This window comes from Scyliorhinus canicula, chromosome 2 (assembly GCF_902713615.1).
Source record: "Scyliorhinus canicula chromosome 2, sScyCan1.1, whole genome shotgun sequence".
In the NCBI taxonomy this organism is placed as follows: Eukaryota; Metazoa; Chordata; class Chondrichthyes; order Carcharhiniformes; family Scyliorhinidae; genus Scyliorhinus; species Scyliorhinus canicula.
In genome coordinates, this window is record NC_052147.1 from 52773574 (window position 1) to 52795750 (window position 22177).

General features: G+C 51.1%; 1 protein-coding gene across 1 annotated transcript in view; it reads right to left on the bottom strand.

The window, feature by feature from the left end:
• The window catches only part of LOC119962249, a 131794-nt gene that overhangs the window by 85112 nt on the left and 24505 nt on the right, over window positions 1-22177 (bottom strand). Inside the window, exon 3 of the mRNA XM_038790239.1 lies at window positions 4630-4822. Within this exon, the coding sequence (XP_038646167.1) occupies window positions 4630-4822 (193 nt within the window). The remainder of the gene's footprint in view (window positions 1-4629; window positions 4823-22177) is intronic.

Consider the following 22177-nt stretch of genomic DNA (forward strand, 5'->3'; position numbering starts at 1 on the left):
TCATGTCCCCTGCGCTAAAGAGAGATTCCTCCATTTTGTTAACAGCAAGCAAGCAACCGGACTGAAGAATTTAAAATGGATCATTTTATAATAAGGAAGAGAGGGCCAGAGAGACAAACAGGCCAGGATCTCACAACTAAATCTGCTGGAGAGAGCGGCGCTGGAGAATCCACAACAGGAAAAAGCAGTGCTGGTGTGAGCTCCAGGGCCTCTGGTGAATAACCCATTAAGAAGCTGAAATCAGGAATAAAGTAGTATAAAGATGATTTATTGAGGTTTGACTTTATTAATTGTGTCACTGCAAATCAGGATGCAAAGCCCATATGTGTTATATGCAGGGAAGTACTGGCAAATGAAAGCTATAAACCTGCAAAACTTCAAAGGTTTTTGTAAAAGCTAAGTATGGCATTTCCAGGACAAACCTCTTGATTTTTTTTCAACAGTTGCAGTGAGAACTTAAATCATCAGCTAAAGTCCTTAGCAGAAATGTAACATTGAATGACAAAGCAAGTGAGATCGTGAGGACCAAGCAGGCCGGGGGGGGGGGGGGGGGGGGTTGTCACTGCAGAACCTCATGTATTATTATTGGGCGGCTAATGCAAAAAAGGTGTTAGGATGATTTGGGGATCAGGAAGTTATTTCGGTGAGGCTGGAGCTGGGGTCCTATAAAGGGACGGGCTTGGAGGCACTGACGACGGCATCTCTGCCGTTTGCTTAGGGGTTGAGATTTTAACTGTGTGATGGAACTGAAGGTGGACAGGTCAAGCCCCGAGTGGATGAGAAGGTCAAGGATGGTGAAGGTGTTGGGAGGATTTACGGAACGTATGGGAATGGTTGATCCGTGGAGGTTTAGAAACCTTGGGGGGGTGGGGGTGTACTCCTTCTCACACGTGTATTAGGTGTACTTGAGAACTGATTTATTTGTGGTGAGTCGAGTGGTGTTGATGGGAGTGGTGGGGGCGCAGTATGTGCGATCATAATTTCAGATCATGTGTCGCATTGGCTGGAGGTGAAGCTTAGTTGGGGCAGGTGCAAAGGCTGGGATGGAGGCTGGATTCAAGTCTTTGGCAAATAAGGGATTTTGCGAAAAGGCAATTTGGGATTACGTGGAGATTAATCAGAATGGGGAGGTGGCATCAGCTACATTCTGGGAGGCGTTGAAGGCAGTGGTTAAGGGGAGATTATCTCGCTCAAAATACAAATATAAACATCTTAACTCTATTAACAAACACCCGCGGTAACACCCCATGAACAATACCCCCCCAGCTTCAAGAGCACCTTCAAACAAAAGGAAAGAACAAAAACAAAAAAAAAACAAAAGAGCACCCAGACAATGAAACGGAAAGAGATAGCACCCTCCACAAACCCATGTGCACAGTTCTCCCCCCCCCCCCCCCCCCCCCCCAACCCGGGTTGCTGCTGCTGTCGGCCTATTTCCCTACCGTTCCGCCAGGAAGTCCAGAAAAGGCTGCCACCGCCTGAAAAACCCTTGTACTGATCCCCACAGGGCAAATTTCACCCTCTCCAATTTAATGAACCCCGCCATATCAGATATCCAGGCCTCCACGCTTGGGGGCCTCGCATCCTTCCATTGGGGCCTCACGGTAGCATGGTGGTTAGCATCAATGCTTCACAGCTCCAGGGTCCCAGGTTCGATTCCCGGCTGGGTCACTGTCTGTGTGGAGTCTGCACGTCCTCCCCGTGTGTGCGTGGGTTTCCTCCGGGTGCTCCGGTTTCCTCCCACAGTCCAAAGATGTGCGGGTTAGGTGGATTGGCCATGCTAAATTGCCCATAGTGTAAGGTTAATGGGGGGATTGTTGGGTTACGGGTATACGGGTTACGTGGGTTTAAGTAGGGTGAACATTGCTCGGCACAACATCGAGGGCCGAAGGGCCTGTTCTGTGCTGTACTGTTCTATGTTCTATGTTCTATGTTCTATTGGAGCAAGGTCCTCCGCCGGGCTACTAGGGACGCAAAGGCCAGAACACCGGCCTCTATCGCCTCCTGCACTCCCGGCTCCACTGCAACCCCAAAAATTGCGAGTCCCCAGCCTGGCCCGACCCTGGATCCCACCACCCTCGACACCGTCCTTCCTACCCCCTTCCAAATCTCCCCCAACGCTGGGCACGCCCAAAACATATGGGCGTGGTTCGCTGGGCTCCCCGAGCACCTAGCACATCTGTCCTCTCCCCCGAAAAACCTGCTCATCCTCGACCCAGTTATGTGGGCCCCATGCAGCACCTTGAACTGTATGAGGCTAAGCCTCGCACAGGAAGAGGAGGAATTCACTCTCTCCAGGGCATCCGCCCACGTCCCCTCCTCAATCTCCTCACCGAGCTCCTCTTCCCCATTTACCCTTCAGTTCCTCCACCGAGGCCTCGTCTACCTCCTGCATTACCCGGTATATGTCCGAAATCCTCCCTCCTCCGACCCACACCCCCGAGAGCACCCTGTCCCGTACCCCCCCCCCCGTGGGGGCAACAAGGGGAACCCCTCCATCTGCCGCCTGGCAAACGCCCTAACCTGCATGTACCAAAACATGTTCCCGGGGGGAACCCAAACTTCCCCTCTAACTCCCCCAAACTTGCAAACCTCCCCTCCACAAACAGGTCCATTTGTAGCAGTGTTGGCACCGCATTTGTTGGGGATGATTAGCGAGGTGTTGGAGAAGGGGGAGTTGCTAGAGATGCTGACACAGGCATCCATCACGTTAATCCTGAAGAAGGGGAAGGATTTGTTAGAATGATGGGTCGTATAGGCCCATTTTGTAGCTGAATACAGACATGAAAGTGCTGGCTAAGTTGAGGCGCGGCGATTGGGGGGGGGGGGGGGGGGGGGTATGTGTGCCGGGGTGATCACTGAGGATCAAATGGGTTTTGTAAAGGATAGGCAGCTCTCCAGTAACATCAGGAGGCTGTTAAATGTGGTTATGACTCTGTCAGGGGGGTTGGGTGCCGGAGGTTATTGTTTCTATGCATGCAGAGAAGGTCGATCGGGTGGCGTGGAGGTATTTATTTGAAATTGTGGGACGGTTTGGGTTTGGCTCGATGTTTGTGGAGTGGCTGCGTCTGTTGTATGTAGCCCTGGTGGCAAGTGTATGTTAAAAATGAGTTCACTGAAGAGTGAGATAGGGATGGAAATGTTTTATGTACCATGTTTATGTTGCTGTTATTGTTATTATTATAAAAACTACAAATACCCGAATAAAATGTTTTAAAAAAAAGAAAATTAGTTCAAAGAGTTTTGGACTACAGAGGGAAACGAGACAGGGGTGTCCACTGTTGCCAGCATTGTTCTACTTGAGCCCTTGGTGATGGCCCTTAGGGGGTCTGTGGAGTGGCAGATGATGTGAGGGAGGAGCAGGGAGCACTGGATGTTGTTAGACGCGGACAATCTGTTTTGTTTGTGTCAGGCCCGCTGGAGTGTATGGATACAATCATGGGAATATTATGACCCCTCTGAGATAGCATCTCTCCTTAGTTCAGTGGCTGACTCTTTAACTAATAATGCAATGCCTCCTCCTCTTTAACCCCCTCCTCTGTCTTTCCTGAAGATTCTATATCCCGGAATGTTGAGCTGCCAATCGCCCCTCCCTCAACCACGTCTCTGTGGTGGCTACTATATCACAATTCTGTGTGTCAATCCTCGCCCTTAATTCATCCGTTTTACCTGTAATACTCCTGGCATTAATGTAGAGGCCAGACAGAATTTCCTTACATCCTTGAAACTTAATGCAGCGGTACTCGCCCTAGCTTGAATCCTTTACCGTATTACACTGTATCCCTATTCTGCTAACAGTCAGTATCCCCTCCCCCTGCCGAATCAATTTAAACTCTTCCCAACAGCACTTGCAAACACGCCGCAAGGATGTTAGTCCCGCTCTGGTTCAGATGTAAACCTTCCCTCACTTTACCCAGAAACGATCGCAGTGATCCAGGAATCTAAAACCCTCCCTCCTGCACCAACTCTTAAGCCATGCATTCGTCTGCTCTAGTCTCCTATTAAAGGGGCTGGTTTAGCTCACTGAGCTAAATCACTGGCTTTTAAAGCAGACCAAGCTGGCCAGCAGCACGGTTTGATTCCCGTACCAGCCTCCCCGAACAGGCGCCGGAATGTGGCAACTAGGGGCTTTTCACAGTAACTTCATTGAAGCCTACTCGTGACAATAAGCGATTTTCATTTTTTCATTTCATTTCATATTTCTGTGCTCGCTAGCACGTGGCACTAGGAGTAATCCAGAGATTACAATCCGAGGAGTCTTACTTTTTGGTCTACCGCCTAGCTCACTGAATTCTTGATGCAAGACCTCATCCCTCTTTCTACATATGTCATCAGTACCAGCATTAACCATGACCTCTGCCTTATCACCATCCCGCTTCAGGATGCCCTGCAGCCATTCAGTGACATCCCGGACCCTGACACCAGGGAGGCAACACACCATCCTGGAGTCACAATGACGGCCACAGTAGTGCCTATCTGTTCCGCTAACTATAGAATCCCCTATTACTCTTGCTCTTCCTCTCTTCACCCCCTCCTGTACAGGCAGGCTGCTTGTGGTGCCAAAAGCTTGGCTCTGTCTGCACTCCCTGGAGGAACCAGCACCCTCATCAGCCTCCAGATATGATATACCGATTTGTGACGCGGATCCCAGGGGACTCCTGAATTACACGCCTGGTATTCTTGGACTGCCTGGTGGTTACCCATTCCTTTCCTTCCTCGGGTCCCTTCAGCTGCAGTGTGACCACCTCTCTAAACGTGCTGTCCACGATGCTCTCAGACTCGCAGATGCTCCACAGTGAGCCCAGCCACCTTTTCACCTTGCCTGTACAGGAGGAGGTGAAGATAGGCATTACTGTGGCCGTCCGAAACCCGAGCTTCCAGGAGCTGCAGCTGGACACACCTTCTGCACACAAGTTGGTACCGGGGACTGGAAATGTATCCAGCTACCCACATAGAGCAGGAGGAGCATAGCTCTCCTGCATGAGTAAACCCTTTAAATTCAAAACTTTAGGAGATTTTAAAAATTAAATAAATCAAATATGTCCCTACCCTTTCTAAAACAATGACTAACAATTTAATATAATTTGAAAATACCCTCCAGGACTTACTCACCAATCAGTTGCTCCCGTTCGTTCCATGTCACTCTCTAAACTGTGACGTCATCTCTGAAAGCCACTCCAGGGTCCCAGGTTCAATTCCAGCCTTGGGTCCTGTCTGTGTGGAGTCTGCACGTTCTCCTTGTGCCTGAGTGGGTTTCCTCCGGGTGCTCCGGTTTCCTCCCACAGTCCAAAGATGTGCAGGTTAGATGGATTGGCCATGGTAAATTGCCCTTAGAGTCCAAAAATGTTGGGTAGGGTTACAGGGATCAGGTGGAGGCTTGAGTAGGGTGCTCTTTCAGGGGCCATGCAGACTCAATGGGCCAAATGGCAGCCTCCTGCACTGTAAATTCTATGAAAAATATACTGTCTGAATCTCGCCTCTGAAAACCGGTTTACGCCAATTACCTAATTAACTAGTTGCAGCTGCAAGGCCTGAATTAACCTTGTCTTAAAGTTAGCCTAAAACTCACCTTCTTCCAACCCAAACAGTAACTTTTAGTTAATTACTAAATTAAAGAAAGACAACACTTTAGATAGAAATTAACCCTTAATTTCCCTCTGTCACAAAACTCCAATTTAAGCATTGTACTGCAGCCCAAAGTAGCACTCAGGGCACTGGAGAGGTACCATCAACGCACTCTTAGACGGTTCTCCACATCAGCTGGGAGGACAGGAGGACTAACATCAACGTCCTTGAAGGAGCCAAGAGTACCAGCATTAAGGCCATGATCAACGGAAACCAACTCCGCTGGGCCGGCCACGTGCTTAGGACGTCAGAGTCCCGACTGACAAAGCAAATCTTCTTCGCCCAGCTCAAGGAAGGCTCTCGATCATGAGGAGGACGAAGGAAGAGCTTCAAAGACACCCTGTAGGCTTACCTTAAGAAATGCAATATAGATGTCAACGTCTGGGAGACCCTAGCTCAGGAGACCTACATGGAGGAGCCTCCTGATTGAAGGGACACAATTCTTCGAGGATAGATGACGGGAAGAGGAGGCCCGGTAAAAGAGCCTGAGAAAGGATTACCAATGAGCTAGAGTCCAAGGTCCGATTCCACCTCCCCGAAGCAGCTGCCAAGTGTGCAATCGAAGATGTGGCTCTAGGATTGGACTCATCAGCCATGCAAGAACCCACAGAGCCCAGGACTAGTAAGACGGAGTTTCTTAGGTGGACAATCATACTCATGAATAAGTGATCATCGAAGAATATTGCTTCAGGTGTTCTCCTTGGGTTTAGCATTACCAGTGATATATGCAAGCAGATCTCACATCCTCCACAAAACATGTGTCTTTACCTCTTCAATGCGCAGTTATATACTTCCAATAAGCAAGTCATATCCAGCTAACTGAAGAAAACAGACCCTAAAGGAAAGAAAGGAAAGATGGTGAAATTTTGAAAAAAATTGGACTTTATTTTTGCGGTGTTAGGACAATTGCATCCTATATTAAATTGGAAATGAATCAGACTGTCATTATTGATGCCAAATCATCACCATCAATTAGATCAATAATACAGAGATTGAAGGATTGTGTATGGAGCCCCTAACACTGTACTGAGCACCATGGGATTTCTTGTCTTTGGTAAATGGATTAAATACACATGATATTAAAACACAGCTCAGGCTATAAACTAAATGCCAATTCATTTCACATAATAATAAACAAACAGTAATCAGTGCAGTCATTCACAAACTTTGCTAACCTTGCGGCTATATCAAAACAACAAAGATCTTTCTCCTGAGTTATCTATCATTCAACAAAATGAGATTGCTGAAATGATTGCTCATCACCCGTTTGCCAAATCTCTGCCATGGAACCTAGTGCATCAGATAGCGATCTGAGCACCTACACCTAAAGACGGGCTTGCATTAGAATTTTCTAGCCATAGTGTCGTTGTTGAAGATTATAGCTATTCAATTATCTTGTTCAATCCCACATATCTAAAACACACTGCTGCCAATCAGAATTATGGGCTGGTTTGAATCTTTGATCCATAACAGGGTCACTATCTTTTGATGACATTTAAAAGCAAAAATCGACTTCTTCCGGTGATGGCATGTAGAAAGCAGCCACACACACGAGGCAGCTCCCGCCCAAGCACTTCCTTTTTAAAATCTTTTCCACCCGGTTTCTGAAGGGCGTAGGGATTGATGGCATAAGGTTCCGTATTGTGGAAATGCCAGGGATATCAGCCAGCAAAAAATCTTCATATAATTCAGAAACCTCTTGAAACTCGCCAGTTGATAAAATGGCGGGGGCTGCTGCCGAAGCTAAGGTTACCTCGTTGACGATCGTGATGCTTATGGGCATATTTGCTGAGGACTTCAAAAAGCAATAGCAGGCTGTCTCCAAGGACCTCCATAGTTCAATTGACGAGGCCCTAGCTCCTATTCGATCGGTGCTGGCAAAGATTAATAAAACTATAAAGGCGCAGGGTACAGTGTTGCAAGGTGTAAAGGCGGCTTTTTCAACAAAGAGTGATCGGATTGTCTCCTTGGAGGCTGTGAATAACAAATCTCTGCGTGCCAAGATGGACAATTTGGAGAATCGCTTCAGGAGGCAGAACCTCAGAATCGTGGAGCTGGAAGGAGTGGAGGGCCTGAACCTGACTGAATATATGTCGAAGATTTTTGGGAATATGGTGGGGGAGGATGTGTTGTCCCTTCCCTGGATCAGGCCGAGTGGTCGCTCCATCAGAAGCATCGCACGGGAGAGCCATTTTGGGCAATTATCGTAAAATTCCACAGTTACCATTGGAAGGAATGATTCCTGAGTTGGGCAAAAGATCACCGTGACTACAAATGGGAGGGCCACGCCATTAGGCTCTATTAGGGTCTGGGAGGAAGCTTGCCAAAAGGAGAGTAGCATTCAACAAGGCTAAGGCAGCGTTATTCAAAAGTGGAGTTCGGTTTGGGGTGGTTTAGCCTGCACCCCTCTGAGTGACTATTATTTTGAGGCATCGGAGGAGGCAAATGCTTTTGTGAGGAAGCATGGACTGGGGCAAGTTAATTGTGTTTTGTATTATGTAGGGGTCTTATTGTTATTGGAGAGGGTGTGTAGTTATACCAATTTGTATTTTATTGTTCTTGTATAGGATAGGTCTTTCCCCTTGTTCATTAAAATTGGATATGGGTTGGGGGCTGGTTGTTATGTTTATTTATTTTCATATTAGAGTTGCCCTGCGAGCTGTAGAAGTTAGCTAACGGGAGCAAAGCGGGGAGAAACGGCAGCTCATTATCTTAGTGTAGGTTTTAGATAATGAGCTGAAGGGTTTTGTTTTGGTAAGGTTAGGGTTATATGAGGTAGGATGTTATTCACCTTTTGGCTGTCTGGTTGGGCTTTTGGGATTTTGGGTGTGGTGTTAATGAGAAGCTGGGGTGGGGGATGGGGAGGGTTTATTGAAGGTGACTACAGCGTGTTCGTTGTTCTGTCTCGATGGTTTGCCGGCCATCTTGGGTAGGCAAGTAGTTGTGGGACTATCTCTTTTGGTGGAAATGGCTGTCTGAGGTACATGGGGGTAGCGGGGGGGAGGGGGGGGGAGAAGCACAGGCCCCCCAATTCACTGGTCACTTTCATAGAATCATAGAATTTACAGTGCAGAAGGAGGCTATTCGGCCCATCGAGTCTGCACCGGCCCTTACAAAGAGCACCCTACTCAAGCCCACGTATCTATCCTAGCCCCGTAATCCAGTAACCCCCCACTTAACCTTTTTGGACACTAAGGGCAATTTATCACAGCCAATCCACCTAACCCTCACATCTTTGGACTGTGGGAGGAAACCGGAGCACCTGGAGGAAACCCATGAAGACACGGAGAGAACATGCAGACTCCGCACAGACAGTGACCCAGCCGGGAATTGAACCTGGGACCCTGGAGCTGTGAAGTAACTGTCCTAACCACTATGCTACCGTGCTGCCCAAACTATACTGTGAGGGAATTGAACAGCCCAGTGAAGAGATCAAGGTTAGTCACTCATTTGAAGAGTAGTGTCCATGCTTTCGCCTCATTGATAGCCCGGAGGCACATTCTGCGTGGATGGAGTTCTCCCACTCCACCTTGCTCCTCGATGTAGCTGGGTGATCTAATGGATTTCCTAGACAGTGAAACGGTCAAGTACACTATGACAGAGTCGGTAGATGGATTCTACTTGAGATGGCAATCATTAATTTCCTTTTTCAGAGGATTAGTCACCGTCAGCTGTTATGGGGGATTATTAGGTATTAGTTGGGGTTTTCTTTGTTATGAGTTATAGGGTTAGGATAGTGGTTGAAAAGTGTTATTTTTGTACTGTATCTTTATATATTTGATTTGATTGATTGTCACATGTACCGAAGTACAGTGAAAAGTATTTTTCTGTAGCCGAGGGAATGTACACAGTACATAAATAGTAGACAAAAGAATTATCAACAGAGAACAATCAACAGAGAATTACTATTGTGTTATTTTGTAATATTGAAAAACCCTTTTTTGTAATAAAAATATTTTTTTTTGAACAAAAATCATTAGCAGCTCGTCACTTTTAGTTACATAGATTGTCTAATATTTCACAGTGTTCAAACACAAGCTGCGGGATTCTCTGTTGACGGGATCCTTCGCTTCGCTGGCAGCGAACCCATGCCCACGGGTTTCCCGAGGGCATAGGATGAGAAACCCCTTTGGCCGGCTGCAGGAACGGAGGATCCCGCTGCTGATGGGGGCGCGAAGCGCTGGAAGACGGGGCTGGCAGGATGGAGAATCCTGCCCAATATCTGTGGAACAAGACTAGATTGGTCTGTGGTTCCCATTTAAGCAGTTAACATATTAAAACTATATTATCCAGGAGAGCCACTTATACAATTACTAATCACATGTCTATCAACCCATTCATACCCATTCAGATGACTATCTGGATTTTGAGCTATGGCCCAGATTTTACAAATATAGACAATCATACAAATGGTAATGACTTAGACCAGGCCTTTGAGATTGGACAATTGGAATACAGGGAGTGTCAGATCCTTTGCAGTCCCAGTGTAGACAGCAAGCTGAATGTACCTGGTTGTACTGCTGTTGGTTTTGTTAATAAAAGGGATTCTGGTGAAGGGACCTCTACCTTCGTGGACTTATTACACAAACTAGGGGCAGGAGTAGGACATTCGGCCCCCTGAGCTTGCTCCACCATTCAATAAGATCATGGCTGATGTGATTGTAGCCTTACCTCCACATTCCCACCTACTCCCGATGACCTTTGACACCAAGGTTAGTCAAGAATCTATCTACTGCTACATTAAGAATATTCTTTTTTTTTAAAATATTTTTATTCAAATTTTGCATAATATCAACAACAAAAAGACAGAATTTTTTTTCTATACAAAGAACAGAAAGAGCAGTCCCCCCCCCCCCCCGCCGCGCACACATAGCGGAATAAATAAACTAACACCCATAATTCCCCCAAAACATCTGCCCGTCCCTTCAAAGGACAGGACAGAAACCCCCCCCCTGCGTATACACAGAAGACAAAATGAATTAATGACCGACATTGGCACAGAACAACTATGCCCGTCCCTTTAGTACAAGACAACAAAACATCCCCCCTCCCTCCCTCCTTCCCTCCCTCCCTCCCCCCTCCCCCCCCCCTCCTCCCCCCCCCCCTCCTCCCCCCCCCCCCCCCTCCTTCCCCCCCCCTCCTTCCCTCCCTCTCCCCGCCCCCGGGTTGCTGCTGCTGCTGGCCTGTTTCTATTGTTCTGCAAGGAAGTCCAGGAATGGCTGCCACCTCCTGAAAAACCCCTGCACTGATCCCCTTAGGGCAAATTTCACCTTCTCTAGCTTGAGAAACCCTGCCATGTCGTTGACCCAGGCCTCCACGCTTGGGAGCCTCGTGTCCTTCCACTGAATAAGAATCCCCCGTCGGGCTACCAGGGACGCAAAGGCCAGAACACCGGCCTCTTTCGCCTCCTGCATTCCCGGCTCCTCCGCAACCCCAAATACTGTGAGCCCCCAGCCCGGATTGACCCTGGATCCTACCACCCTCGACAACGTTCCTGCCACGCCCTCCCAAAATTCCCCCAATGCTGGACATGCCCAGAACATATGGGCATGATTTGCTGGGCTCCCAGAGCACCTAATACACCTGTCCTCACTCCCAAAGAACCGGCTCATCCTTGTCCCGGTCATGTGAGCCCTGTGTCGCACCTTAAACTGTACGAGGCCAAGCCTCGCACAAGAAGAGGAGGAGTTCACCCTTCCCAGGGCGTCCGCCCACGTCCCCTCCTCAATCTCCTCCTCCCATTTACCCTTCAACTCCTCAACCGAGGCCTCGTCCATCTCCTGCATCACTTGGTACACCACCGAGATCCTCCCCTCACCAACCCACACCCCCGAGAGCACCCTGTCCTAGACCCCACGCGGCGGCAGCAGAGGGAACCCCGCCACCTGTCGCCTGACAAATGCCCTCACCTGCATGTACCGAAAGGCGTTCCCTAGGGGGAGCCTGAACTTCCTCTCCAGCTCACCCAGGCTCACAAATTTCCCGTCTATAAACAGGTCCCCCAACCTCCTGATACCTGCCCTGTGCCAACTCAGGAACCCGCCATCAATTCTCCCTGGAACAAACAGGGGTTCCCCTGTATCGGGGATCCCATCTAGGCCCCCACCTCCCCCCTGTGCCGCCTCCATTGCCCCCAAATTTTGAGGGTAGCCACCACCACCGGGCTCGTGGTATACCTCATTGGAGGGAACGGCAGCGGCGCCGTCACCAGCGCCTCCAGGCTCGTGCCCACACAGGACGCCATCTCCATCCTCTTCCATGCTGCCCCCTCCCCCTCCATCACCCACTTACGCACCATCGCTGCATTGGCAGCCCAATAGTACCCACAGAGGTTGGGCAGCGCCAGCCCCCCCTATCCCTACCCCGCTCCAAGAACACCCTCCTCACCCTCGGGGTCCCATGTGCCCGCACAAACCCCGTAATGCTCCTATTGACCCGTCTAAAAAAGGCCTTCGGGATAAGGATGGGAAGGCACTGAAACAGGAACAGAAATCTCGGAAGCACCGTCACCTTGATTGACTGCACCCTACCCGCCAGAGACAGCGGCAACATGTCCCACCTCTTAAACTCCTCCTCCATTTGCTCCACCAGCCTTGTACGGTTAAGGTTATGCAGGCCCCCCCAGCTCCTGGCCACCTGCACCCCCAAGTACCTAAAGCTCCGCCCTTTTCAATGGGAGCCTACCAATCCCCCCCCCCCCCTCCTGGTCCCCCGGGTTACCACAAACAGCTCGCTCTTCCCAAAGTTGAGCTTGTACCCCGAAAAGTCCCCAAATTCCTGGAGAATCCTCATCACCTCCGGCATTCCCCCCACCGGGTCTGCCACATACAATAGGTCATCCGCATAGAGCGACACTCGGTGCTCCTCCCCACCCCGCACCAGCTCCCTCCAGTTCCTCGACTCCCTCAGCGCTATAGCCAGGGGTTCAATTGCCAGCGCAAAAAGTAGGGAGGACAAGGGACACTCCTGCCTCATCCTTCGGTGTAACCAAAAATACTCCGACCTCCTCCTATTCGTGGCCACGCTCGCCATCGGGGCCTCATATAACAGCCTCACCCAACTGACAAACCCCTCCCCAAACCTGAACCTTTCCAGCACCTCCCACAAGTACCCCCACTCAACCCTATCAAAGGCCTTCTCTGCGTCCAGTGTCACCACTATCTCCGCCTCCCCTTCTACCGCCGGCATCATTATAACATTCAAGAGCCTCCGTATGTTAGTTTTCAGCTGCCTCCCCCTCACAAACCATGTTTGATCCTCGTGGATAACCTGCGGCACACAGTCCTCTATCCTCGTGGCTAAGATCTTTGCCAACAGCTTGGCGTCCACATTCAAAAGTCAGATCGGCCTGTACGACCCACACTGCTGGGGATCCTTGTCCCGCTTAAGAATCAGGGAGATCAGCGCCCGAGACATCGTCGGGAGCAAAGCCCCCCCTCCCTTGCCTCGTTAAAGGTCCTAACCAACAGGGGGCCCAACAGGTCTGCATACATCTTATAAAATTCAACCGGGAACCCATCCGGCCCCGACGCCTTCCCCGACTGCATGTTCCCTATCCCTTTAACCAGCTCCTCCAGCTCAACTGACGCCCCCAGCCCCTCCACCTGTCCCTCCTCCACCCTCGGGAATCTCAGCCGATCCAAAAAGTGGCCCATCCCCCCCCTCCTCCACCGGGGGTTTGGACCGATACAGTTTCTCGTAGAAGTCCCTGAAGACCCCACTGATGTCTACCCCACTTCGCACCACATTTCCTCCCCGATGCTTAACTCCACCAATCTCCCTGGCCTCATCCTGCTTACGGAGCTGGTGTGCCAGCATCCTGCTCGCCTTCCTCCACTGAGCTTCCGCCTTCCTGGTGGTCAACAAGTCAAAATCAGCCTGAAGGCTGCGCCGCTCCCGCAACAATCCCTCCTCTGGGGCCTCCGCATATCTCCTGTCCACCATCACCATCTCCCCCACCAATCTCTCCCCCTCTCTCCGCTCCCTTCTCTCCCGGTACGCTCGAATGGAGATCAACTCCCCCCAAACCACCGTCTTCAGCGCCTCCCAGACCGTCCCCACTCGGACCTCCCCATTGTCGTTGGCCTCCAGATACCTCTCGATACATCCTCGGACCCGCCCCGCCCACCTCCTCGCCCGCCAGCAGCCCCACCTCCAAGTGCCAAAGCAGGCGCTAGTTCCTCTCCTCCCCCAGCTCGAGGTCCACCCAGTGCGGGGCATGGTCAGAAATGGCTATCGCCGAATATTCAGCATCTTCCACCCTCGCAATCAGCGCCCGACTCAGGACGAAAATAATCAATCCGGGAGTAAGCCTTATGCATATGGGAGAAGTATGAAAATTCCCTAGCCCTTGGCCTCGCAAACCTCCATGGGTCCACCCCTCCCATCTGGTCCATAAACCCCCTCAACACCCGCAGGCCTCCTACCCGTCCTGGTACTGGGTCGATCCAGTGGCGGATCCAGCACCGTGTTGAAATCCCCCCCCCCCATTATCAGACCTCCCACCTCCATATCTGGAATCCGGGCCATGCGCCGCATGAAATCTGCATCGTCCCAATGCGGGGCATATACATTGATCAGCACCAGCCGCTCCCCTTGCAGCTTGCCGCTCACCATCACGTACCTCCCGCCGCTGTCGGCCACCACATTCAACGCCTTGAACGACACCCTCTTCCCCACCAGGATCGCAACCTCCCGATTTTTTGCATCCAGCCCCGAATGAAACACCTGGCCTACCCATCCCTTCCTCAAACGAACCTGATCCGCCACCTTCAGGTGTGTCTCCTGAAGCATGGCCACATCCGCCTTCAGCCCCTTCAGGTGCGCGAACACGTGGGCCCGTTTAACTGGCGCATTCAGTCCCCTCACATTCCAGGTGATCAGCCGGATCAGGGGACCACCTACCCCCCTTCCCCATCAACTAGCCATCACTCTTCCGTAATCCGCCATGTGCCTGCGCCCCCCGCTCAGCCGGTTCCCCACAGCGGCAAACCCCCATCCCGACCCCCTCTACCTGCTCCAGCTCCTTCGCCACTTCAGCAGCAACCCGGTACCCCACCATCCCTTTTCCCCCCCAAAACTTCTCCCCCCCCACCCCAGCCCCAGTCCCCCCGCCCCCCCCCCCCACCCCAAGCTAGGGTCCCCCCCTTCCGTATTGTACTATTGTATTTCCGTAAGCCAGCCAACTCCTGCTGACCCCGGCTGCTCCCGCCACCCCAAAGACCTTCCGCATTGCAACACAACCACCCCCCCCAGTGACGGTCCCACCCACTACTCCTCTAGCGCGGGATAAAAAAGCCCACGCTTCCCCCCCAAACCCCCCCCCCGACCCAAAACGCGGGAAAAGGCGGGCACATGACCCAACAGGACCGCGAACCCCACCCAACCTCCCAACCAGTGAAGGAAAATAAAAATCCAAACAAAACAAACACGCAAGTAAACAGATAACAGTCCCAAAAAGCAAAAAAAAAAGCAGAACGGCAAAAAACCAACATCATCCAACAGAACCGATAAAACAAAAGGATACCAAGGAGGACAAAACCTCCGGTCTATGTACAATGTTCCCCAGCCCCCAGTCCTCAGTTCAAGTCCAGCTTCTCTGCCTGGACAAAAGACCAGGCCTCCTCCGGGGAATCGAAATATAGCTGGCGGTCTTTATAAGTGACCACAGGCATGTCGGCTGTAGCAGGCCAAACTTGACCCCTTTCTTGTGGAGCACTGCCTTCGCCTGGTTAAAACCAGCCCTTCTCTTCGCCACCTCCGCACTCCAGTCCTGGTAGATCCTGATCACCGTATTCTCCCACTTGCTGCTCCTCTCCTTCTTCGCCCATCTCAGCGCACACTCACGGTCGACAAAGCGGTGAAAACGAACCAGCACCGCCCGAGGCGGCTCGTTTGGCCTGGGCTTCCGCAGCAGCACCCGATAGGCACCCTCCAGCTCCAAGGGTCCCTGGAACGACCTCGCACCGATTAGCGTGTTCTACATTAGGAATATTCAATGACCCTACCTCCACCGTTGTCTGGGGAAGAGAGATATGAACATATGAGTAACAGTGAGTTATCACAGCTCACCACTATGCAGGAGTAAATGGGCAAACAGCTTGGAGCCTCCCCAAATGCTCCGCTGAATATGGAAATCAGGAATTTGCTGCCCGATGTGCTCTGCTCCTTCAGAAGCTCACCTACAAAATTGGTATTCAGATTCATGAAGGGCATGGGGTTGTGGTACTTACCCACAAGATACCCACAACACATGCCAGAACAAGTTAGGGTTGAAGCATTTTTTTAATGTCATGGTAAGCCTTAATAATGAAGAACACAAACTTTCTGAAAATATACTTTTACAAATGTAGAGCCTTAATTCATTCAATTAATTATTGTTGGAATTAAAAAAAAAAAAAATATATTTTATTTCTGTCTCTTTTCCCTCTCTGCATCCCATCTTTCTCTTCCTCTATTTTTATTGTAAGAAGTCTTACAACACCAGGTTAAAGTCCAACAGGTTTGTTTTGAATCACTAGCTTTCGGAGCATTGCTCCTTCCTCAGCTTTTTAATTACATTGGATCAAATATTCTAACTTACACTTCCTGGTTCAGACTTTGCAGGCCTCATAGGGGATTCTTTAATCTGATTGGTTGAATAAACACTGTGCTTTCTTTATTCAAACAGATCCCAGACCTCCTGTAGAGAACCTCGCACTGCATCAAACTCTTCATGATCATAAATTCTCTCAAAAAACCATGAAAATCTGCAGGCAGCTGAACAGATGTTCACTAGCCACTGACTGCAAAATCCTGGCAGCTAGTCAAAAGGTCATTTTCTGAATGAACCAAAGATTTTAAACCCTTTGTGCTGTTACAAATGATAAAACAACTAAATCAATAATCCAGCACATACAATAATGCTTAATTTTTGTCACACTTCCTTAAGTTTCCTTAAAAAAAGCTTTTGTATTACTGCCTACAAATGTTGCTTTCTTTTTATAGATAGAACTTATATTATGAAAATCCTCTGCTGTGGTTTTTTTGTAACATTTATTTTTGATTTTTATAGTTATTTTTGAACATAGTTGTGCTCTTTGAACTACAAGTGGATAGCACTGTGGCTTCACAGCGTCAGGGTCCCAGGTTCGATTCCCTGCTAGGTCACTGTCTGTGCGGAGTTTGCACGTTCTCCCCGTGTCTGCGTGGGTTTCCTCCGGGTTCTCCGGTTTCCTCCCACATTCGAAAGACGTGCAGGTTAGGTGGATTGGCCATGAGAAATTGCCCTTAGTGACCAAAAAAGGTTAGGAGGGGTTATTGGGTTACGGGGATAGAGTGGAAGTGCGAACTTAAATGGGTCGGTGCAGACTTGATGGGCCGAATGGCCTCCTTCTGCACTCTATGTTCTATGTTCAATGTAATAGCATAAGTCGCGACCAAAGTTGCTGAATGATTTGAGGTATAAATGCGAGAGTGACATTTCAGCATCATGTCAATGAGTGTACAATGGACAAAAATGTGGGAGAGTGACTGAGCGATTGGAGGGATAGGTGAGTCATTTACCGCTGACTCAAATATCAAATAAGGCATGCATTAAATATGAGGGTGGATGTAAAGTAGAATTTTAATTCTGACATTTATCTTTGGGATTTGTTCATTTACATTCCAATTCAAACAATTATGTTTTTTTTTAGGAGAGAAGTAACTTCTGTTACCAAAGCAGTTCAGAACAGTCAGGAATAAAGCAGAATATCAGACACCTGCACAACAGTCCAGTTTATGTAATGTAAACTGCAGCCTGGGTTTAAAGAAAGCCCCTGAAAAAGGGAGACTCAAAAAGTCAGAATGCATTTACCAACATCAAAAAAATATATATTCACTTCCGGTGACGGCGATGTGCTGAGCAGATACACATCAGGGGCTCTCCTCCAGAACACAACCAAATAGGCACCTTTAGTCAAAATTAGCCACCCGGAAGTTCGGACTTATCTCACCCACAATTAAGAAAGGGAAAGGATAACGTTGCGGGTGGGGCCCCGCAAACCACGTTCATATGTTTTTGTCCTGTCCAAAGCTGAAGGATTACTGGAAGGAGTTTTTAGGGTAATTTCTAAAGTGGTGCACGTGAAACTGGACCCAGGCCCCCGGGAGGCCATATTTGGGGTGTCGGACCAGCCGGGGTTGGAAATGGGTGCGGAGGCAGATATCGTAGCCGTCGCCTCGTTGATCGCCCGAACGCGGATCCTGTTAGGGTGGAGATCAACCTCTCCACCCTGTGCCCTGGCGTGGCAGGGGGACCTGCTGGAATTCTTGACTCTTGAGAAGGTCAAATTTGTACTGAGGGGAAGGATGGGGTGGTTCTACAACTCATGGGCGTTATTCATTATGCACTTTTGAGAATCGGATTACAGCGAACATTAGGGAGGGGGTGCTGGGAGGGTTGGGGGGAGAGGGTCTGTATGTGTTGATGGTGACTATGGGTGATTCCTGATTCCTTTTTGCCATTTGTTTATGTTAACATGCGGGCCAATGTTTGGGGGTTTGGTAGGAGGATGGGATTGTTGTTATTGATATGGGGATTTACATTATATTCGTTACTGATTATTGTTTATTATCGGGTGTAAATTTGGGTGAAAATGTGAAAAAAGAGAATAAAAATACTTTTTAAAAAAGAAAGGGAAAGGATAGAAACAACATTCCAGCAAATGGGAGCTCAAGAGGCAGCAGAGACGGCAGGAGCGGAGGGAAAGGCCACAAGCAGCAGGTGGATGAGTCGGCGGATCCACGAGGCGAGGGGTCACCGGCCACCCTGGAGAGAGGGAGACCGATAACACGAACAACGGCCTCCTCCTCCCCACTCGGAGTTGGATGGAAGACGTTCCTGTAGAAGGAATTGTTGGCGATGAGGGAGGCGATTAAAGTGGAAATCCAGGTGGCGGTCAAGGTGGCAATGACAGAGGCATTGGTCTCCATGCAGGCGGCGATCAATGGAATGGGGAATAAGTTGGAGGTTCAACGGAAGACGATCCTTGAGCTGGAAAAAGCAGCGACGGACCAGAGCGACAGGATCACAAAGGCAGGGATGGGGAATGTAACGGGGTGAGGTGGGGCACGGAGGGTGGGGGGGGGGAGTAGTTGATAGCAGGGGGGACAGAGGAGGGAAGGGGGAACACAAGGGGAATACAAGAACAAGAGGAGACCCCCGGGTGCAGGGGCACACCGACGTGGCGTACACACAGTTGGCGGCCATATTGGGTGCCTCCTGACAAAGGGAAACCCCAGAGTGCAGGGGCCTGGTCTTATGGTGAGAACGGCGAATGTGGTCATTTTGGACGGCCTCTACCAAAGGGAAACCCGGAGTGCAGGGGCGTGTCCACCAGGTAAGTATGGTTGATCCCACAGGAAGGGAGGGACAAAACCCCCCACCAGGATTATCACCTGGAACATTAGGGGACTTAACGACCCAGTGAAAAGATCCATACTCCAGCGATTTGAAAAGTTTGAAAGCTGCTGTTTGAAAGGTTTTCCTTCAAGAGACGCACCTGAGGGAGAAGGACTGACTGCGGAAAAGGAAGGACTTGGTGGGACAGGCGTACCATTCATGTTACGGGAACAAGGCTAGGGGGGCAGCTGTACTAATTAGCAAGAGGACGGTGTTTTCAGCGACAAGGATGGTCTAAGACCCAGGAGAACGGTACATCCTGATCAGCGGTGTCCTGGATGGGGCACCGGTAGTCCTGGTAAACATGTACCCGCCCAACTGGGATGACACAGATTTTATAAAGAAGACCATGGCGGAAATCCCTGACATCGACACACACCGACTGATCATGGGGGGATCTTTAACTGTGTACCGGACGATTCGACTTCCGGGCAGCGAGCTGAGGGGTCGCGCTAAAAGGGGGGCTCCCGCGGAGTGAAGAGGCCGGGGCGTTTATCTCCGCAGCGGGGAGAGAAGGGAAGGGAAGGGAAGGGAAGGGTGCCCCCCCCCCCAACATACGGCCGGCAGAGGATCCTCGGCGGCGGCATCGGCGGCGGCATCGGCAGGTCCACCCCCCCCCCCCCCCCCCCCAGTGGCACCAGAGTGCAGGCCAGGAGTGGAGCAGCAGCGACCCGGTCGGAAGCGGGGCCCAACCTGCGGCAAAAAGGGAGCAGAGGAGCAGCGACCTAACCCCCCCCCCCCAACCAGGAAAGCGCGGGGTGCGACCAGCGGCGACCCGAACGGAACAGTGGGGACCGACCCAACCCCCCCCCCACCGGCAGCAACCACCACGAGGCAAGAACAAAGAGACTCTGAACCAGAAGCCTCTCTCCCTCTCTCTCTCTACCCTGGGTGAGTGAGGGGAAAGGAAGAAAAAGAGAAGAACTTTTACAAAAAGAAAATTACTTTTTTAATTTTTTTTTTTCTCTCTCCTTGCACTCTCTTGTCCCATCCAAAACAAGCCCACCTAAGAGGAGTTGTATAAAAGGGGGGAAAATAAAGTAGCAAAGGAAAGGAGGGAGGAGGGAAGAAAAAGGGAAGAGACAAAGAATAAAGATAGGGTGCGGAAAAGGGGGGGGAAAGAAAAACAAGGGAAGAAGAAAGGGAAGTGGGAGGAAAAAATGCCAGAAGAGAGCCAGAGCAGAGGGAGAAGGGTCACCAAATACAGACCGGGCAAGGGGCGAGCCAGCTCAGGCGAGCGAAGTGGCGGAACAAAAGTATCGCCGCATCGAAAAGAGCTGGACCGACAGGTGCCCTCTCCGCCGGGGCCAGAGGGGAGCGGGAACTGGTAGGCACACTTTACCGAGGTGCTGAGGGAGCAGTTGCAGGTACTCAAGGCAGAGGTGAAGGCAGAAATAGAGGCCGCAGTGCAGGCAGCAGTGACCAGGGCCATGTCAGGGGTGCAGCAGGCCCTGACCAGACTAGAGGAGAAATTGCATACCCAAGGGGAGAAACTGGAAGCCCAGGAGGCGACCATTAAGGAGCTGGAGAAAGCAGCAACTGACGCGAGCGACCGGGTCACGGCCCTGGAGAAGGAGGTGGCGAGACTGGGCGCAACACAGGGGAGCCTGAAGGGCAGAGTAGACGACCAGGAAAACTGCTCAAGGAGGCAAAATGTCAGGATAGTGGGCCTGCCAGAGGGGAGCGAGGGTAGAAACCCCACAGTATACGTGGCTGCGATGCTGGGCAACTTAGTGGGGAGGAAAACTTTCCCCAACCCACCGGAAATGGACAGAGCACATCGGTCACTGCGCCCGAAGCCCAAGGCAGGGGAACAACCGAGAGCAGTCATAGCCAAACTGCACCGGTACCGGGATAGTGAGGCAATCCTGCGCTGGGCCAATGAAAATAGAGCTTGCAAATGGGAAGGGAACGCCATCCGAATCTATGAGAATCTTGGGGCAGATATAACTAGGAGACGGGCTGAGTTCAACAGAGCGAAAGCAGCTCTCCACAGGAGCAGAGTGCGTTTTGGTATGCTGTACCCAGCTAAACTCTGGGTCACATACCAAAACAGGGAATATTTCTTTACAGCCCCCGCTGAGGCGAATAGGTTCGTCGAGGAGCACGGGCTGGAAAACAACCGGGGGGGGGGGGGTAAGGACGAGGGGCCCCTGGCAAGGGGTAACGACACGCCGACGTGAGGGTGGGGAGGGGCGAGGCAATGCCAGCCCCCTCCCCGGCAGGAACACCCAGAACAAAGAACAAACCACTGCCCGAGGGGCCGCTCCAGGTGGGAGGCCAGGCCCCAGCACGAGGGAACGAGAGTACTGGAGAAGGGAGAGCAGGCAAGAGGGGTGCAGGGTAGGATGGGGGAAGAGCGGGCAGAAAACCGTAGAGGCCAGGCAGGGGAGAAGCGAGACAATAACCCCCGAGAGGGGAGCCACCGTACTAGCAGGAAAGCTAGCGCCGGGGGCACGCAACAAAGCAGGGCCGCAGCGCACCCCCAACAGGAGGGAAGGCGCCAGGCAGGGGAGGGGGGGGGGATCACCCATCAAAGTCGGGAGAGCAAACGGGGACAGGAATAGGGGATAGAGGGGCAAAGGAGGGGTATACGGGGAGGAGGGAAAAGGGAGAGACCGGGGGGGGGGGGGGCACACAGGGAGCGAGAGACCGGGGAGGGGAAATGCAGGGATGAAGGGACAAAAGAGGCCAGAAAAGGAACAGGGCTACAAAGTGCCACAACCAAGGGCTCGAAACAAGGAACCGCTGCAAGCACCCACCCAGTACGGTCTGTGGGCGAAGGGGGCCCCCAGAGTGCAGGGGACTACCCACGTGGCGGACACACAGTGGACGGCCATGGCGGGTGCCCCCGGGACAAGGGGAAACCCCGGAGCGCAGAGACCCGACCACATGGGGAGAGCAGTGACAGCGGCCATCCTGGACGGCCCCCTAACAAAGGGAAACCCCGGAGGGCAGGGGCGCGTCCACCAGATAAGTATGGTTAATCCCACAGGAACGAGGGGGCAGAAGCCCCCCACCAGGATAATCACCTGGAACGTAAGGGGACTTAACGGCCCAGTGAAGAGATCCAGAGTCCTCACCCACCTCAGAAATATGAGGGCCGTCATAGTCTTCCTCCAAGGTATG